This window comes from Panicum hallii, chromosome 1, assembly GCF_002211085.1.
Source record: "Panicum hallii strain FIL2 chromosome 1, PHallii_v3.1, whole genome shotgun sequence".
NCBI classification, from domain to species: Eukaryota; Viridiplantae; Streptophyta; class Magnoliopsida; order Poales; family Poaceae; genus Panicum; species Panicum hallii.
In genome coordinates, this window is record NC_038042.1 from 53,117,953 (window position 1) to 53,137,439 (window position 19,487).

At 44.3% G+C, this 19,487-nt stretch overlaps 3 protein-coding genes across 4 annotated transcripts; all 3 read left to right on the plus strand.

The window, feature by feature from the left end:
- The first annotated feature begins 4,448 nt into the window (after positions 1-4,448).
- On the plus strand, positions 4,449-7,951 carry LOC112894379 (protein NRT1/ PTR FAMILY 8.3-like). Of its 2 annotated transcripts, none has more exons than XM_025962073.1 (5): positions 4,449-4,673; positions 5,300-5,503; positions 5,685-5,793; positions 5,990-6,207; positions 6,372-7,951. In XM_025962073.1, the coding sequence occupies exons 1-5, from the start codon at positions 4,620-4,622 to the stop codon at positions 7,617-7,619; spliced, it is 1,833 nt and encodes a 610-aa protein (XP_025817858.1). In that variant the 5' UTR covers positions 4,449-4,619; the 3' UTR covers positions 7,620-7,951. The 2 variants fall into 2 exon arrangements, with proteins under 2 accessions (XP_025817858.1, XP_025817868.1); XM_025962083.1 differs by having other exon boundaries at positions 5,700-5,793.
- A 224-nt stretch (positions 7,952-8,175) lies between these two features.
- Positions 8,176-11,026, plus strand: LOC112894392 (ADP-ribosylation factor-like). The gene is made up of 6 exons (XM_025962092.1): positions 8,176-8,470; positions 8,580-8,670; positions 9,080-9,195; positions 9,576-9,635; positions 9,721-9,786; positions 10,567-11,026. Exons 1-6 carry the CDS (start codon positions 8,414-8,416, stop codon positions 10,759-10,761), a joined length of 585 nt encoding a protein of 194 aa, XP_025817877.1. The 5' UTR covers positions 8,176-8,413; the 3' UTR covers positions 10,762-11,026.
- A 349-nt stretch (positions 11,027-11,375) lies between these two features.
- LOC112894371 lies at positions 11,376-19,240 on the plus strand. Its single transcript, XM_025962061.1, has 17 exons — positions 11,376-12,011; positions 12,580-12,770; positions 12,888-13,028; positions 13,525-13,581; positions 13,786-13,880; positions 14,798-14,930; positions 15,224-15,403; positions 15,682-15,875; positions 15,995-16,061; positions 16,293-16,426; positions 16,715-16,781; positions 17,102-17,164; positions 17,246-17,484; positions 17,568-17,697; positions 17,788-17,880; positions 18,111-18,314; positions 18,522-19,240. Exons 1-17 carry the CDS (start codon positions 11,648-11,650, stop codon positions 18,804-18,806), a joined length of 2,637 nt encoding a protein of 878 aa, XP_025817846.1. The 5' UTR covers positions 11,376-11,647; the 3' UTR covers positions 18,807-19,240.
- The last annotated feature ends 247 nt before the right edge of the window (positions 19,241-19,487 follow it).

Sequence of the window (19,487 nt, forward strand, 5' to 3'; positions counted from 1 at the left end):
CTCTCTAACACGGACGTGTTGTCGGTCGATTTGCCTGCGGATGCTCCAGCTCTGCGCGCATGAGACCGCTGCTGGTGAGCCGCGCGCTAGAACAGGTGCTAGGAGAATTAGGCAGTTGAATCTTTTACCTATCGGCTGCTGTTGGAAAGGTTGGGTAACAACATAAGGCCCAATAGGATATCATCTTCTTCTTGCGCTCACCTGATCTTGCTAATTGCCATGGTGGCCAACGCTCAGCTCGGAAAAAGAAAATGGTGGGAGCAGCTGCCATTGGAGGAAGAGGGGGTACCGTGATGAGTGCGCCGGTAGATGGGGCGGCCGCCCCCACCACGTCTACAGTGTAGCTCCACCTCTGATTGTAGGTAATTTCTTTTTAAAAGAATTCTAAATTATATATTTATTAGTCATGCTTGATAGGGATTTTTTAGAATAGTTTAGACCGTTAAATCTTTATAGAATCCAACGGTATAAATCTTTCTCTTTTTTATTAACGTCGGAATTTCTAGACTCTCTCGGCGAATGTATTATATTAAGATTGTGGATATAATAAGTTAGAGACGATAGACTACACGGATTGATTCTACGATGTGTGTACTCAATAAAATCTAATTTGTAACTTTGTATCTTGTTCCTGTTGGCCATAGGAGTTCAGATGTTGCATGCTTTGAGAGTTATGATATTTTTTTGTGAGGAAAAAGAGTGATGATAGTTGCAAACGGACTCTAGTCGTGGGCTAGCTTATTTTATTGTAGAGTGAAGCTAGCAACCACCGTTTGAATCCATGTGCACAGATTTAAGCCATCTCGTATGGTTGGGGTTTAGAACCCTATTTTAAAAAACAATCGAGTAAAAATTTAATGGCATCAGTCAATTTTCAGACCAATAAGATGAAGTCAATTTTTAGACCAATAAGATGAAGCCACGTAGCATTGCTAGTTAACAAATATTGAGTGATAAAAAACAGAAAATCAACCGTTTTATACACATGAAACTGTCGGAGAAAAAACGACTGAAAACGTGAAGCTGGATCAACCGAATAACGGCAACTCTTACCTCATGGGCCATGGCCCAGTAGACGGCAGCTCTCTCTGATTGGGCTCAGTGCCTCGGTCCAGACGTCAGATGTGCAGATCGGTATGCTGCCCACGCACGCTGGTCACAGGAGCTAACCAGTGGGGGAAAAATTAATAATAATTTCCTTGGTTGCTCTCTCACAGCATTGATTTGAGTTTTGCCCCTTCATTGATTATTGATTAGCTTTTTTTCACTCTTTGCAGCCAAAATTCAACATTATCGTTTGTAGCTCCTGCTCCGATCTATAGCTAACCATAAAAACTTCATAAGTTTTAAATTTTCATAAACATAACTCAGTAGGCGTAAATTTTTCTCTCTTGCCAACACATCATTTATTAGTGATTTGCATAAAGTACAGTGCTATGCATCTTTTATGTGCGCCATTAGTTGAGAGTTTGGACTTGGTATTGTGTAGGATACTAGCCCGCTACTGGGAGCACCTTTCTAAAACTCTAGCAAAAAAGAAACAACCATTTTGCTACTACAAAAAAAAGTGACTTGAGGAAAATGATTAACAATGCAAATATAACAAGGACAATAATATCTTGCCGTTGTATTTCACCTCATACATACTTTTGTCTTACAAAACAATACAAACTCTTCCACTAATTTCATCAGAGTAAAAAAAATACACCCTGCATAAAAGTTACAACAAATAAACATAACCAAAATAAATTAAAGGTACCTTAGACTTAGTCCAAAATATTGCGATTTCACAAAAAACAATTTGAATTTTTGGATCCTACAAAGAAAAATATAAATCGATTTGAATAACCACCCACGGTCCACGGATCTAGAAAATATAAAACAATCTAACTTTTCCAATTTAACTATAAAGCATAAAAATAAATCTCATCCGCACAAAAGTGTCTAGCTAGTTTAACAGGTTCAGTAAAGAAACACTGCCACATCACATGCCGTAGTTGTGGGCCAACATGTGTTGACTGACCGAAGGGAATGTCGATGCCGCAAGGCTGCTCGGCCAGATCGCAGCTGCTGGCGAAAAGCTAGTAGTGGCCGTGGCTATCGGCCCGCATGCACGCGTTCTTGCTCCCCGCCAAGCGACGCAGTGGGCTGCAATAATCTCTACGGTTGTCTCATGGCCCAGCTTGGAAAAGACATTCAACAGATAAAAAATCGAGTGATGTGAAGAAATAGATTTTACTCGAGTGATGTTTAGGAATTCCGTAGTTAGAAACAACACCACTAATCACAAAATGCTGAAATGCTGCATGTAGGAGAGTAAATGAGATGGCCCAGCCCACCGCTCCATGGGTTGCGGCCCAACTCTGCTCCACTTTCAGCCCACACGATGGCCGAGCGCGATATTCAGAGAGAGAGAGAGAGAGAGAGAGAGAGAGAGAGAGAGAGAAGCTAAATCATGAATAATGCAGCGGCAATGGTCAAAAGTGTAATTTACTCGGTGGTACAAATCTAAAAACTAAAGAGAGTGTGGCCTCTTTTTTCTCTTTTTCTTTGGAAATAAATGCGCAAATTCCTTTCGCAGTAACCGTTTTATACTCTTTTGGGAATGTTTTCATACTGTTGAACACGGCTGAAAGATTACGGGACTGCTTGGAGCGCCGCCTAACCCGCCACACCCTGCCTAACTTGTGGCGCTCAAAACGGCCGCCACACCTACGGCGGAAAAAAGTGTGGCGCGCCGTGGCAGGTTAGGCGGCACTCCAAACAGCCCCTACAGGATATCGATGTCCATGTGCTGCCATAAGTGGATATCCCATTGCACTGATGTGCATCCGCAAACAGGAGGGCAACTCTTCAAGGCTCCTTGAGATCCCGCACGAATTAGATCTTTTGGAAGCGGTCAGTGCAACTGCTCAATGTCCTCTTCTCCGACCGAATTGATGACCCATTTGACTATTTTGCTGGTTGTCTTGTCTCCTTTGAAAGATCAAACACTTATAACACCCACCAAAAAGGAGTATTTGTTGTGAATCACTTTGATCCATTAGTGTAGATGAAACAAATCAAAGCTGTTGTTGCCTATTTTATCCATTATTACTGTATTTCTACTATGTCCTGTAGTTCTGTTGAGCCCTGATTTACCATGATACAACAAATACATATGAGGATAGATATATTTGTTCCTTTTTTCGGAGTAATATATTTGTTCTCTTGATCCATTAACCAGATCGTTTATCTTCATGGTATGGAACCTTTGTTACCAGAGCCCAGAAGAACATTGCTACGTGCGTAAGCAACCTGCCACTTGCCTTCAACCCCAAATAAATTATCCGGACATGTTGGCACGCCAACTGGAGTTGAGAAGGAGGGGAAAAAAAGGAACTTCAGCAAGCAGGACGTGCTGTCTCGCATGCTTTTTCCAGGACCCCTTCCTTGGTCTAGCACTGAACTACTGAAGACTGAAGAATTAATTACTGGGTAATCTCTTGACCAGTGTGAGCGAACAGAGGCAAACTCCGAAACCAAAATGGTGACAGATCGATCCTCCTCCGTCTTTCTGCCTTGGAGGCAGGAGGCTGCTGGACTGTATCCACGCTCTTATTGGCGACTGCTACTGATGCAAACAGCTAAAAGGAAAGGTCCGGACTAGATCAATGGCCTCCTGTCATCTCGAATTCTCAATCATATTGGCCGACTAGACTAACCCCGGATTTGGTCGCCTCAACTAAGCCATTAGCCATATCCATATCCATATCCTATCATGGTGGCACCTACCGAAGTCTGACGAACTGGGCAGCGGGCGGCTGTTAATCCATTTCCTGGCGCCGAAATAAAACACCACACGCCTGCCCTGCAGTATATACAGATTTTTTTTTTTGAAAGGGCTTCAAGAAAAGTATACATATAATTCATCCAGGAGGTAATCAGGTAAACGCATCCGACATGGCACCCACACTTCGCCGCCGCCGCGGCGGCTGACCGGAGCCTGAGCGTACGAGCACCGGAGGATCCACGTGGCGGTCGAGCTCGACAGTTCACCAGAAGAGCCTCACTTGCCCCCGTTGGCCCCTTGCGGCGGCGCTGCAACCGCAACCGCGGAGCCTGCAGGTTGCAGCCGTGCCACTTACAGGCAGGCCCCGCCGACTCGGCGTGTAGCGATCGAGAAACGACCGTTCTACCCAGGTCGGCATCACCAGCAAGTGCAGGGAAGGTCAAGGCTTTCAGGGCTCGTGCTGTGCACATCTGCGCCGCAGCTGCCTTGCCCCGGTGAAAAACCACGCTGTTTTGAAGCGGTCTCGCCTCGCGCGCCCCAATTATTTTACGTGAGCCGACAGCAACTTGCCTTGATCTGCCCCTTATCAATTCGCCCCCAGTGGCCCAGTCCCGATCGAGCTCGCCATTCACCAACCGTCCGTTAGTGCCCGCGCGCTTCCTATATAATCAGCAGCCTGCTTCGTCGCAGCAGCTCGGCACCAGCACGTCGCCGGAGCAGCGAAGAGGAGGCGGCGGCCGGAGCCCGGGCGGAGGAGAGGAAGGCGCCGGAGCGCGCTAGGAGAAGCACGGCTCTCTGCGCGGGAGCTCATACCCGTTCCCAGGAGGCAGGAGCTACCTCGATCGGCATGGATGCAGGGGACGCCATGGAGAGGGGCGAGCGCGCGTGGCTCCGGCCCAAGGTAACCTAGCTCCTTTTCATTTCGTTCTCTATCTCTCAAATGGAGTAGGCTTCGTTCTGCATGCGTGGAAGAGAGACTATTTCCATTTCTCAAGGACACAGGGCGGCGGTTGGGAGTTGGGATGAGGACATGGGAGGAGTAGGTAGCTCTAGCTCTAGCCGCCAGCAACAAAGACCAAGTCTAAAATGGAAATGAACTTATTAAATGGTTGAGAGTTGCTGTATACACTACACACATGCAAATAAATTTTATTTTTTTACAATGGAGATTGAAATGGCACATTGCATACCCACCGCGGCACTTCTTATTGTCATCACTTTAATATAATATCCTTTATATTTCCATGATACGAGCGCAAATTCATAAAGGAAACTTTTGTTAAGGACAATTTATTTGTTGCTTGAATTTCCCTCCCAAAATATGCAGTCAAAGAACAAAGATTCATGTTTGAGTATGTTTTATCGTCCTCTCCACCCATTGACCCATCCCAAACGGTTTATAACTTTATATGCTTGTCAAAGCCTTTGGGTCCATGCATGTGTCCAACTGTTTTGGGACTAGCCCAACATACATTCAAGCATGAGCATGACGACGACAACTGACGCTGTACACTCTGCTGCTTCTAGCTGCTCGCTCTTCCATCAGGTCTCAGGCGCTCACCCTCCATGGGCACTCCACGCCACCTGACACTGACGCCCCGCACGCCGACGCCGGATCGGCAGCGATCCTTCGGACCGAGGAGCACTCCACGCGGGCAGACGCCGCGCACGGCGGATCGGCTGCGATGGACGATTGGAGCGAGGAGCCCTGTACCAGGAGGCACGGAAAAGGTAAAGAAACATTGTCTTGGTTGTGTTCAATCAATCGATTTAGTTTTATCTGTTATGAACAATCTGCCTCTTTGTACTGTACGTGCTCATGCTCAGAAAAGCACAAAAGATCTCAACCAATTTGTACAGTGCACATTTAAACTACGCAGATTCTCTTGTCAGTGACAGACAATTTGCACAGTTTTCTCCACTGCAGGGTCACGGGCCAGAGACCCAGGACGATAGCTTGCAAGTGCCGCTCCTGAATGATAAAGAATGCACCGGCAGCAAGGCGCCAATGGTAGTTCTCGGTGAGGAAAGCTCCATGCTGCAATTGTTCTTTCCGAGGAACAGAATATTTATGCACACCTTTTTCTAGGGGAAAATGCAGACACAAGATGGTAGTTTTACTCTCATAATTTATAAAGAACCAAATCTAAGAACTTTGGAACATTATTTATGTGTTCGAGCCTGTACTAATTGCTGGAGGGCCGCTGCTGCGTGCAGGGTTCGAGTGCCTGGAGAGCACAGCGTTCAATGGCATCTCGACGAACCTGGTGATGTACCTGGAGACCGTCCTCCACGGCAGCAACCTGGCCAGCGCCTCCAACGTCACCATGTGGTTCGGCACCAGCTACCTGACGCCGATCTTCGGCGCCATCATCGCCGATGCCTTCTGGGGCAACTACAACACCATCCTCGTCTCCCTCACCATCTACCTTCTTGTATGCGCCCTGCATTTTTTTTAAGAATGTACCTGAGCACGTATTTCATCCCAACCTCAACCTAACTAAATTGCTAACTCACGCATGCTCTTGCATTCCCGAAACGAACATTGATCAGTCACGTCCTCATGGTAACTGATTCTATCTGCGTGTGCCATCTGCAGGGGATGATCCTGGTGACCTTCTCCGCATTCATGCCGACGGCCACGGTGCTCGCTACCTCTTCGGTGTTCAGCGCGCAGACCGTAGCGTTCGTGGGGCTGTACCTCGTCGCGATCGGGAGCGGCGGGGTGCGGTCGTCGCTGCTGCCGTTCGGCGCGGAGCAGTTCGACGACGAAAACGCGGTGGATCGTGAGAGCAAGGGGTCGTTCTTCAGCTGGTTCTACCTCTGCGTCGACTTCGGCCCGATCGTCTCTGGTCTCTTCATCGTGTGGATCCAGGAGAAAGTCAGCTGGGGCCTCGGCTTTGGCATCTCCACCGCCTGCATCGCGATCGCCTTCGCCGCCTTCGTGCTCGCCACGCCCATGTACAAGCGCCCCACGGCCACCGGCAAGGAGCCCGCCGACGCTGGCACGCTCTACGAGGGCGGCGACAAGGTGGACATCATCTGCGAGTCGGACTTGAAGGATATACCGGAGGAGGCGGGCTCGTCGTGGAATCTCCGCACCATGATGCAGGGGGAGGAGCTCAAGATCCTGCTGCGGCTACTGCCCATCTGGGTCACCAGCATCGTCATGTCCTCGGCGTACACGCAGATGAACACCACCTTCATCCAGCAGGGCAACGCCATGAACGTGTCCATCCTGTCGGTGAAGGTGCCGGCGGCGTCGATGGGCTCGTTTGAGGTGGTCTGCGTCCTGACATGGGTGCTGCTTTACAGCAAGGTGATCGTGCCAGCGCTGAGGGAAAGTGGATTCTCGTTCGGCGGCAACGGCGAGCCGACGCAGCTGCAGCGCATGGGCGCCGGACGGCTCCTCATGGCTCTAGCGATGGCGATCTCGGCGCTCGTGGAGATGAAGCGGCTCGGCAGCGCGGCGCGCGGCGAGGAGATCACCATCGCGTGGCAGATCCCGCAGTACTTCTTCCTGGCCGGCGCGGAGGTGTTCTGCTACATCGCGCAGCTGGAGTTCTTCTACGCCGAGGCGCCGGAGACCATGAAGAGCACGTGCACGTCGCTCGCGCTGCTCACCATCGCGCTGGGCAGCTACCTGAGCTCGTCCATCTACGCCATCGTGGCGGCGTTCACGGCCACGGGGGGTAGTCCAGGGTGGATCTCCGACAACCTCAACCAGGGCCACCTCGATTACTTCTTCTGGGCCATGGCCGCCATGTGCACGCTCAACTTCTTCGTGTACACTGCCTTCGCCAAGAACTACAAGCTGAAGACTCAAGACTCCGTTCTCATGACATGATTAGCAGCTGCTCTGTTTGCTTCTCGTCTCTCTGTCCATTGCAATGTTGCCCAATTGCCAAGTTGTGATCTGTGAACGTAATTAGCAAGTTCTGGCTCAACGGCTAGTACATCTATCCATAGGAAATGTACAGAACAGAGGTATTGTATGAAGAAAACGGAGGACTTTTCCCTATTTTTTTTTCGATTTTGAAAAAAAGGAAATGCACAACAGTTTCTCTTAAACTTTTGGTTGCTTCTTCCAGTTGAAAGTACATGACATAAATGTCAATGTATACCTTCTCTATTGTACAGTTGTACTCCAATTTGTCAAAGGATTTTTCTGAATTCCAATTTTTTTGGGGGTCTTGAATTCCAAATTTGATGTGGCTAATGCATTTTTCAAATAAATTGAAGCGGTTGGATTGGGCCTCCATTTTGCTTCCACTGGTCTTTTCTGGCCCAGCATGAAAACAGGGAATAAAAACGGTGTGCGCCGCCGTACGCATCGTTTGACGGGACGGTGTCGCAGACCGCGTGCTTGCTACGCGCACCCACCTCTCCATCCCACCGCTCGTGTAAAGGAGCAGACGGCCCAGATGCGTTCCCATGGGCATATTCTCGCGAAACTTCTAACCTTCGTCACAAAGGCTTGCACGACTAGTTCTGGCTGACTGCTCCGCAAGCACCAAGAACCTCGCCAGCTTTCATCAGCTCCGGCGACTTGGAGAAAGACGAAGCCACAAAATCCGGTGCTCGCACGGTGAGGGGAGTGGATTTCGCTGCGCGGTGAGGGAAGTGGATTTCTTTGCGCGGATGGGGCAGGCGTTCCGCAAGCTGTTCGATGCCTTCTTCGGCACCAGCGAGATGAGGGTATGGTTGTATTTTTTCTGAGATTTTTGTCCCCGCTGTCTGACTGATTTTCACGAACTGCTTTCTTGTATCATCTTGTTGATTTTGTTTTCGTGATGCTTAATTTCAGGTCGTGATGCTTGGGCTGGATGCCGCGGGCAAAACTACCATCCTGTACAAGCTGCATATCGGGGAGGTTTTGTCGACTGTTCCCACGATTGGTAGGTTCCAGAAACTGATTACTATGATGATTTTTTGTTTTAGTTGACTTAATGTTACCAAGAAGTTACTGATGTGTTACTGAGGCAAAGAGGAACTGAGGAAGAAATTTATGCTTTTGCTAGATGAGGGTTGCGACTTTGCTGTTACAGATTTGTCCTAATGATTAGCTGAGCACCCTTAGATTATCAGTAACCCTTAGATTATCAGTACATCTCTTGTGATTAAATACTTATTGCTCTATAGATAGCAAACTCCTAATAGCCAATCAGTTATCCTGCTAAACAGCTTTACCCTATCAGCTAGTATGTTTTAAGGGTTTTATGAGGTCAATTCGAGAAACATGTTTTGCTTTGCCTGCAAAGTGCAAAGTAAGTGATGATGCTATGTTTCTTATGCTACTACCCCTAGGTTTCAATGTCGAGAAAGTTGAGTACAAGAATGTGATGTTTACTGTTTGGGATGTCGGTGGCCAAGAGAAATTGAGGCCCCTGTGGAGGCACTACTTCAACAACACGGATGGCTTGGTATGTTCATTTACTTACTTTGTAGTTAAAAATAAATTTTACAAAATGATAATTTCCTGTGCCCTTTACTGTGTAATCATTCTGCTCACTGAGTTATGTCACTTATGGTTGACATAGTGAATTAGTGGCTCTTGAAAGCATTCGGTAATGTGAATCACGTTGCCTGTGATCTCCAGGGCTGTTTCTGAAAGTATTTGTTCAATGGATTAGTGTGGTACTGGGGATACCCTTTATTAAAGTATTTTATAACTGAAACTTTATTCATTTCCCTCTTCCTCCACAAGGGATCAGTTTCGAATTCTGTTTTTTTTTTTGCACAATTATGGTCAGTTATACTTTATAATAGAATGCTTAATCTTTATGCATCTTCTGACTTGCAGATCTATGTGGTTGATTCATTGGATCGAGAGAGAATTGGAAAAGCCAAAGCTGAATTTCAGGTCTTTTGAATTGCTGTAATCATACCTCCTCATATGCGAACTGAACTTTCATTAACCAAGCTAATATTAAATACCTTTGTTGCAGGCAATCATTAATGATCCTTTGATGCTTAACAGTGTCATATTGGTATTTGCCAATAAACAAGATATGGTGAGGCAACAACACTTGACACTTTAACACAAACATTCTTAAAAGCAATCTTAATTGAATGCAGTGGACATGCTTTCTCCTTTATCTAAGTTACAACGCTGCTTTCTTATACTGTATTTGACAGCTAGCAATGTATTTTCCTCTTCAAATCCTTTATGTGTCTCCTTTGATTTAATATGTTAATATCATAATATTTGGTCTTGTGCGAAAAATTGATGACACCACTTCTAATCCTTTTTTTTACGGAATGTGGTCTTTTCAGAATATTTGTTTCTTGTGCTGAAAATTGATGCCCAAGCTTTTTGAGTGTGCATTTGTATTCCAAGAGGCACCTTTACTTCATTTGAACGAAGAATAGTCACTATGAAAAAAAATTTCATTTCATTGAATATTTTGTCATTTCTTTTTCCTGAACAAATCAAAACCTATTCTCTTAAAGAATGCTTCAGTCATGCCTTAAGTATGTTTGTTGGATAGCTTTTACTCACAATATTAAGTTTAATTTATGTGTATATGAGATTGTATTTCTTTGGTATCCTTATTATGAGGTGAGTACTGCATGAAAGAAGAGAGTATCATGTGCCATGAAACATATTATTACATGCTGCAAGTTGTGGCTCATTTGCTTGCTTGTTGCTAGGGATAGTCTGTTTCTGGACCACTTCTTGTACCTTACTGCATAAACACCCTCTGTAGACGTATCTTTGCTGCTTCTCTCTCTTTGGACTTTTTAGACTTAGCTAACTGAAACTTCTGATGTAAATTTCCTTGTTTCTTCAGAAAGGGGCAATGACACCAATGGAGGTGTGCGAGGGCCTTGGCCTTTATGATTTGAAAAATCGCATCTGGCATATCCAGGGCTCCTGTGCCCTCAAAGGTGATGGTCTATATGAGGGCTTGGACTGGTTGGCAAGCACGCTGAAGGAACTGCAAGCTTCAGGTCGCCTACCGTCAGGAGGGACTTCGTTGTTCTAAGCAGCAAGCCTGCCTGTAAGATCCTTCGGCTGGAAGATGCGCTTTTGTCCTGGATCGTACCCATCCCTGGGATAAGGGGATGACCATTTCTTGTCTATGATCTAACCTGCGATGTAGGTCTTGTAAATTTTGTTGAAAGTTCATACAAAGCTAACTAGGCGGATGCATTTGTTCATATATGAGAACTGATAAGTCAAAATGCTTGTGATACTAATGTAAACGTTTCTGTAAACTTGAGTTGGCAAATGCAATTTATCTCGACAAACTGGTCTCATTATAATTTATATCTGATCTGTTGGTTTATCGGGATGGAGGTTATACACGAAACATGAGCCCTGTGCCTGCTAAAATTATGGCTGGATGTTTTGGTTGGCTGCTACACCTAATTGTCTTCTACCTATTCTTCTGGAACACATCTGAATGTGTGGTACGTATGGAAATTTTATTTGATGAGGTGCCTAATATTTGTATGAATAATCCAGGTCGAGAACAGCCAACGTAGGCTGTAGTTGTGCCATTTCTTTTTTAAAAGAGAATCTTCAATCATGCCTGACATAAAATAAAAAAATAATAAAAATATCTTGGAGAACCAAGCCGAGGAGACAGCAGCAAGCAGGGGGAGAGAGGCGAGAACCGTGACGAACACAGCAACAAGAGAATAGGAGGAGACGCGGAGCGAAGCAGCAAGCGAACGCAACTCGGCGTGCGCCCCGTGACCCAGTTCCCAGCAGCAGCCACACAAACGGACCGCCCCTCCCGGCCTCAGCTCTCCCCAGCTCATCCCCTCCACTCCTCGTCGGCTCGTCGCCACTCGCGCGCGGTGTGAGTGACCCTCGTCGCGAGGATGAGATAGGAACGAGGCCGCCCGCCCGGCTCGCTCGCTCGCATGACGCCATCGCCGGCGTCAACGTCAGCCTCCGACTCCGGGATGCTCGGCCGCCGCCTCGCGCTGCTCCCGGCGGCGGCCGCCGGGGCGCGCGGGGCCGCGGCGACGCGGGCGCGGATGAAGGTGGGGTGCGTGCTGCTCGACCACGTGGCCCCGCGCCTCGCGGTGGCCTCGGCCGCGCTGGTGGGGGCGCGGGAGGTGATCGCGGCGGCGGCCGCCGCGGGCGCGGGGGGAAGCGGCGCGGTGCACGGCGCCGTGGCGTCGACGCTCGCGCAGGTCGCGGTCACGGCCGTGGCGATCGCCTCGGGGGCGTGCCTGTCCACCAAGGTCGACTTCCTGTGGCCTCGCATCGAGCAGTTGCCAGGTAACAACGCTCTCTGTGCAATTATATCGATCTCTTGTAGTCTTGTGAATTGACTACCTAATTGGAAGTATAGGAGCATTTCATCAAGCAGTTTAATTACTGAAACATGACTGGTTTTTTGGATGCGATAAGCAGTTATCTTCAGGCATAAGCCATTCAGTGACATGCACGCACGGTTCTATTTGGAACGAACTAATGAAGTGAGCATACCTCTATGCTTCCATTTCGTCAGCATGGATCCGTGGTGACTAATATGCTGTTGTCATTGCATCTTAACTTATTTCAATTTTTGTCTTGTTTTATCGAAAGGTATTTCATTCAATATCAGAATGTTAGACGCCAACATGCTAGCTCACTGGATTGATTTTTGAGCTTTGTAGTTTAACATTGTAAATCAGTAATCCAATTTGGTTTGTACCTTGTAGTTTTATTGTAGAAACATTCTTACTTCACCGTTGGAACTATTGACACAATTACCCAATAACAATTTGTGACTACATGATCTTCACCCATTAGATGTTTGTATCATTCTGTGCACTATCTCATATTGCATTCTGTGCCTTCGCAGATACTCTTATATTTGAAGGAGTAGAGGTGACAGGATACCAAATATTTGAGGACCCAAAGGTGCAGAAAGCAATAGTATTTGCTAGTACAGCGCACCTTGGCCAATTTAGGAGAACAGGAGATCCATATGTTACACACTGCATACATACTGGGAAAATTTTAGCCGCCTTGGTTCCATCAACTGGAGAAAGAGTATGGCTTCCCTCTCTTTTTGTTTTCCGTGAGTATATACTTCATTTTTTCTTCACAAGCTTAATTGATGATACTTTTCTTTTTTGATGAGTGTTTTTCTTCTTTCTTCCCTTGTAGGCGGTCAATACAGTTGTGGCTGGCATTCTTCACGATGTTGTTTGTGATACATCAGAGAGTTTGAAGAGCATAGAAGAGCAGTTTGGTGATGATGTTGCTAGCTTGGTATCTGGTGTATCAAAATTAAGCTACATAAATCAGGTAACATCTATGTTAGTGAAATGCGTTATTGAGCATAGAAATAATACCCTGCTAACATTGTTGAGGAATCCTAGCTGGCTCAAGTACTCAAGACATATGGTTTTGGAATGTAATACATTATTGAAGCATGCCAATTTCCATTTTTCTCCATTATATTGAAGCATGTCAAACTATCCATTATACACCTTATACATGTCAATTCCTTTATTCCATGTTGTTAAATTTAGCTCTTGCAATTTTGATCTGTCCAAAGTCTTTATTAGCTTTATTTAAATAGCTGGCACCCAATCAGCCAACCCACCACGCTCATTTGATCCAAACTACACCGTCCAATAGTTTTAAACATGTGCTCTTCAGGGAAATACCTCCTACAAACCAAAAAACAAGACCTATTTAAGAATATATCCAACTTTACTTGTTTGAGATTGGAGAGAGTCCTTTATTTCCGTCAGGAAAGTTCTTGCTATTATTCATTATTGTTTTCTGTGCGTCGCAGCTACTGCGCAGGCATCGACAAAAAAACACTGGTGGGAGCACTCTTACATCCGAAGAAGTATGTTCCCTTCTGCTAGCCTTTAGTGCATAGTGATGTGATTATATTGAACTATTTCAGTCCACTTGTTATGTAGAATTTTAATATCTTCAGATGCCAGAACAATTAATCAGCATTCTTTAGAAAAAACTGTCAGATGCCAGAAAAGTATATAACACTGCTTTCTGGAAACCCTGGTTTGATTATCCTCTTTTTGTCAGTCAGGCAAATAATCTGCGTGTTATGTTACTGGGGATGGTTGATGATCCTCGTGTGGTGCTCATCAAGCTGGCAGACCGCTTGCACAATATGCGAACTATGTATGTCACATCAAGACTTTCATCATTATTTAGTGTGTCCTGCTTATTATTTATCTTTTACATGTAAATATGCCCTTTTTATCTTATAAAAGTTTGAGAGCTTCAGTTCTTATCGATATTCTCTTTATTCGCCGTGTTCCCTTTCCATGTTATGTTCTGTCAGCTTCTAATATTTCCATCAGAAAATAGCAAGCCTAAATATGAAGGAATTAGGACTGCTCATGGAGAATGAGCCATAGCAATGCAGTGTGGATCTTTTTTTGCCCCTCGAACGCGCAAGAGAGCTGTGTGTCATTGCATTAAGGAAAAGAAAGTACAAGACTACAACCCCGACATACTCCACACCAGAACTAGTTTACATTAGCGCCACACATGAAAGGAAGATAACGACCCAAGACACACTCAGCCCTAAATCAAATGTCCAGATGCGCTAACCCCCTGGCACCAGCATACCCCAAAGCTGTGGCTCAGCTCCTCTTTAGCAAGAAGTAACACCCGTTGGATGCTAGGAAACACTCCATTGAAGACACAATCATTCTGACGCTTCCATAGCATCCAAGCACTAAGAACAATCAGAGAATTCAACCCCTTATTTTATGTCCAGGCCACCAAGAAATTGACCTCAATCCACCAATCACTGAACACATCATCCTCTAAAACATGGCGCAGGAACCTGGAGACCAACTTGCTGCAGCATATAGAACCACACCTGCAGCCTCCTTGCAACATAAGAATCATTTCGGTGTATCATAAGACAGTCCAACTCATTTCGATGCTTACCCTTTTAGGTGCTTTACTTTATCTGCATGCAGATATGGTCCAGTTTTATTGAGATACTCCTAATCTTGGCTTCACTATGCTTTCAAAGAGCTGTTGGATTCCATAAGTTTCGGACCTTACAGAAAGCTTTATTGCAGTTATGCTCTTCCTGTACCGAAAGCTGAAGCTGTTGCTCAAGAGACATTGGCTGTCTGGTGTTCACTTGCTTCTCGTTTGGGAGTCTGGGCTTTGAAAGCTGAGCTGGAAGATTTATGTTTTGCTGTTCTTCAGGTTTTAATTCTATTCGACATATTGATTGACTGTGAAATGTTTACTTCGTACCATAGAACTTCAAGGAGTCTAACAGGCATCTAGATGCTTTGGAAATTTCAAAGAAACAATTTTCTTGTTGAAAGTGTGTATTCATTCAAATGGGTAAATTCATGCAAGGCACACAAACAAACCTATGATGGTCTTCTATTTACCCTTTATTTTGTTTTTTAAATAAAGTTTCTCTGTAATGCGCTTTCATACTGTATGTATGTGTATATTTTTGTTATTAAATACCTCTGTTATCCATGCAGCCTCAAATCTTCAAGAAAATACGATCTGAACTTACTTTAATGTGGAGTAGTACGGGCAAATCTAAAAGTATGAGAAGATCATCAATTAGAAGCGAGTTGCTTGCCTCAATGAAAGATGGGCATATGGCATCTATCCAAGATTTGTTTAGTTCGTGCAACCAAGAAAAAACAAATATGAAGGTGAGTGTATTGTAAATTGCAAATGTTTAGGTTTTCAGTGATGCCTGTACACTGATCTTTTATTGTCAGTTGATTCAGATTGACATTTTTCATCAGTATTCTCATTTGCATTTCCTAATGGCATATTTTTAGTATTTTCATATAACAGCCATTACCTCTCATATGGACATATAGATATGAACAAAAGCAATGAATCATTTCTGATGTTCGTTGCCGGGTAGAGCATCCGTATGTGACATCCAATATCTTAATATATGAATTATGCTTTCTATGTGCAGGACCTATTGCAGGCCGTATTGCCATTTGACATCTTTTTGGATCGGAAGAGGCGCTCGTACTTCCTTAGTAATCTCAATAGTAGTTCTGGAGAACCTATACCAAAACCTAAGATTGTTGACGATGCTGCTGTTGCATTAGCATCTTTAGCGTCTTGTGAGGAAGAACTTGAGCGAGAATTACTCATATCAACATCGTAAGCTCGATTCTTATTAATGTCCGGAGTGCACAAAACTGTCCCTCATTTTGTTACCTTTGCAGAATACTAATATTGTAGTGGTTTTTAATTCTTGAATAATGTAATTTCTTGTTTAGGTATATACCTGGGATGGAAGTGACTTTGTCGAGTAGACTCAAGAGTTTATACAGTATCTACTGCAAGGTATTACTACTATATACTGAAAAATCAAGTGTGTTGTTTATAAGTGCATGTCTCATCTGCCATGACCTTACACTTAATAAGTTGTGCTGGAGTTTTGAGTTTAATCAAATTATTTTTCTTTTGGAGGAAATTATTATTTTTAGTCTAATCAAATTAGTTTTCTTGTATCAACTGTATTCTGTGTGATGATTTCCTGAGTTACTAACAGTCTAACGCATTCCAACTCCACAGATGAAAAGGAAAGATGTAGGAATTAGACACGTGTATGATGCTCGAGCATTGAGGGTGATTGTTGGGGACAAAAATGGTGCATTGCATGGACCTGCTGTCCGGAGTTGTTACAGCATTCTTGATATAGTACACAGGTAACTAGCATTTTTTGCTGGAATTACTCATGTCAATGAGGCAAGACATACTAATGCATGACTTGATAAAAGGAAAAAAAACTTTAAACCATTGTACATGTGTGAACTTATTTCTGTATTACCTAATAACTGGGTCTTATCATGTTTGTCTCATGAAAGTTCGTTGTGGTTAATTTGATGTCTGTTTTTATATTTGATTTGAGTCCACAATTCACAAGATGATGTTTCAGTTTAAAACTTTTAAGTTGTTTGCTTTCAAGCTTCATAAATTGTCTGCTCTACCTGCAGGCTATGGACTCCAATTGATGGGGAATTCGATGACTACATTATCAATCCTAAGGGTAGTGGTTACCAGGTAAGAATCATCTAACATCAATCTACACATAACTTGCTTCGTTAATTTGAGGCAGTGCCCTTAGCAACCTGGAGCCGGTAGCCCAGTCTAAAATGCACATGCTAGCCAGGATGAAATTTTCCAAATGTTAGCATTCTGAGTTTTTCAGTGGCACTGTATTGGTGGCCCAGGTCCCAGGATAGTAGTATGCCAGTGCCATCATGGATTGGGCAAGAGTTTAACTGATTTGCTTACAATTGTAGGCTACTGAAAATAGTAGTACATGTCTGATTCCCCCTTCTTTTTTGCTTATTAGTTGCTGGTGTTTTTTCCCTCTGTAGTCACTCCATACAGTCGTTCAGGCATCTGATAGCTCACGGCTGGAGGTCCAAATTAGAACCCAGGTAAATAATTTTCTCTCTTATTTGAATAGCTTCGTATAGTTCATGCTTCATGCTTATCCTGATGGAGGCCACTCTTCACAGCGAATGCATGAGTACGCAGAACATGGACTTGCTGCTCATTGGCTTTATAAGGAGAGCAAAGTTGAGTACAGAGGTGGCATGAGTAAGAGAATAAGCCAAAGTACATCATATTCATCTAGTTCCTCAGAAGATGAAAGTTCTATACCAGATGATCTTCCATCAAAGTACAGTTCTTTGAAAGTGGGGCATCCAGTGCTAAGAATTGAAGGTAGTCATTTGCTAGCAGCTGTCATAGTCAGGTATAGCATCATTCAGAAACATAAACTGTATTTTATTCTGGAAGATCAACTTTCAGCTGATATCTGTTTGAATCAACTTGCAGTATAGATAAAGGAGGGAAAGAATTGATTGTTGCTGTAAGTTTTAGCCTTGAAGCTTCTGAAGCTGTAGCTGAGCTAAGGTCATCTTATCAGTTGAAGCATTGGGAAGCCTATGCTAGGCTCCATAAGAAGGTCGATGCGATATTAATTTCACTCTTCCTGTGTTATTGTGATAAATCAATTATTTTCTGTCTAATACAGTAATACCAACACTAATTTCAGGTTTCTGAGAAGTGGTGGTGTGCACCTGGACATGGTGATTGGTCAACAAATCTGGAGAGGTACACATTATGCCAGGATGGCATATTTCATAAGGTCTGTACAGCTGAAACATTATTATCTCTTTATCACTTTGTTTTGCTTCTGTCTTCTGTTCTATATTATCTGAGAATAGAGGACTGCTCTTGCATGTACATTTGGAACCATTGAAGAAACTGAAAATTGTAGCAGTGACACAAGTTACTATTTTTTTTCCTGAAGTCCTAATATGCCATTTCAAGTCATGGTTATGATTATATCTTTACATCGATAATGTCTTGTTGCAGCAAGACCAATTTGGGAGACTTTTGCCTACATTTATTCAAATAATTGATTTGACGGAAGAGGAAGAGGAAGAGTATTGGATGGTCGTATCTGCCATATTTGAGGGCAAAGAGACTTCCAGTCTACCATCTGAATCGAGTTATGCTGATAAATCGTCATCTGATCCTCCGAGTTCTACTCCATCAAGTGACCCCATCCACAATAAGGTTAGCTAGCATACTCTATCCGTCTACGCGTTCTCTCAATTTTGAGAAAGGAAAGCTTCTATACAGTCGTTGGAGCTGCTGTTCTTGCACAATTCAGTGTCTACATCTACTTATCTCTCTGTCTCTCGCTTCTTTCTTGTGGAATTGCTAGGTATTCCAAAGGAAAGGAATAATATGAATCCTTATTGTTTCCATGTGCTCCGACAGGTGCATTTGCTCAGGACCATGCTTCAATGGGAGGAGCAAGTTCGTCGTGGCACATCTTTGGCAGAGAAAAGTCTTGGTGTAAGCACCTGCACAAAACCAATCCTGCATGAGGTGGCCATAATCTTCTGGCCGAACGGGAAGATTATGAGGATGAGCACTGGTAGCACAGCCGCTGATGCTGCTAGAAGAATGGGCGTTGAAGGGAAGCTACTTTGGGTCAATGGCCAACTAGTGCTGCCCCAAACAGAGCTCAAGGATGGGGATATAGTTGAAGTGAGGGTATAGATGCAATGCAAGTACCAGTTTCCGTTACACCTTTCTCAGGATTATTGATCAGATATTCAGATCAGATTGGTTCCTCAGTTCTTGCAAGAGTCTGGCAGCGCACTAGACTGGTAGAGTTGTAGACAGAGAACCAAACCCCGATTGTACAGTCCATGTGTCGAAATGAATCGAAAGGATGCAGGATTTAGGTGTTGCAAGTGTTGTAGCGTACAAGAGTTTACTGTGTACATAAGCTACTGCAAGTATAAGCAATCTGTCTAACTGTGCTTAACCCACAGCTACTGCGGTAGTGTAAATTCCTGTAAGTAAAAGCTGTCGTATTGTGTAGTCAGTAATGCACGTCTGCAATGTGTTTGTACGTAACGGCGTGTAGATATGAAGTATCACTACTTGCTACTGGATTTCCCATATTATAAGTTGTTCTGTCCGTATTATACATTTCTTAGTTGTGTCCAATATGTCCAAACTTTATTCCCCATAACAATTTGGCAAGTCAAGATTGCAAGAAAAGACTCGGGAAAACGCAAGCATTTGCAACTGCCAACTAGTGCTAGGGAGAGGTTTCGGAACAAATCAGACGAACGCTGATGGTTTTTTTTTTTGCGAATAGACGAACGCTGATGGATTTTACTATCTAAATTTTCGAAATGAAAACAGAAACAAAATTTCGCTATTTGGCTG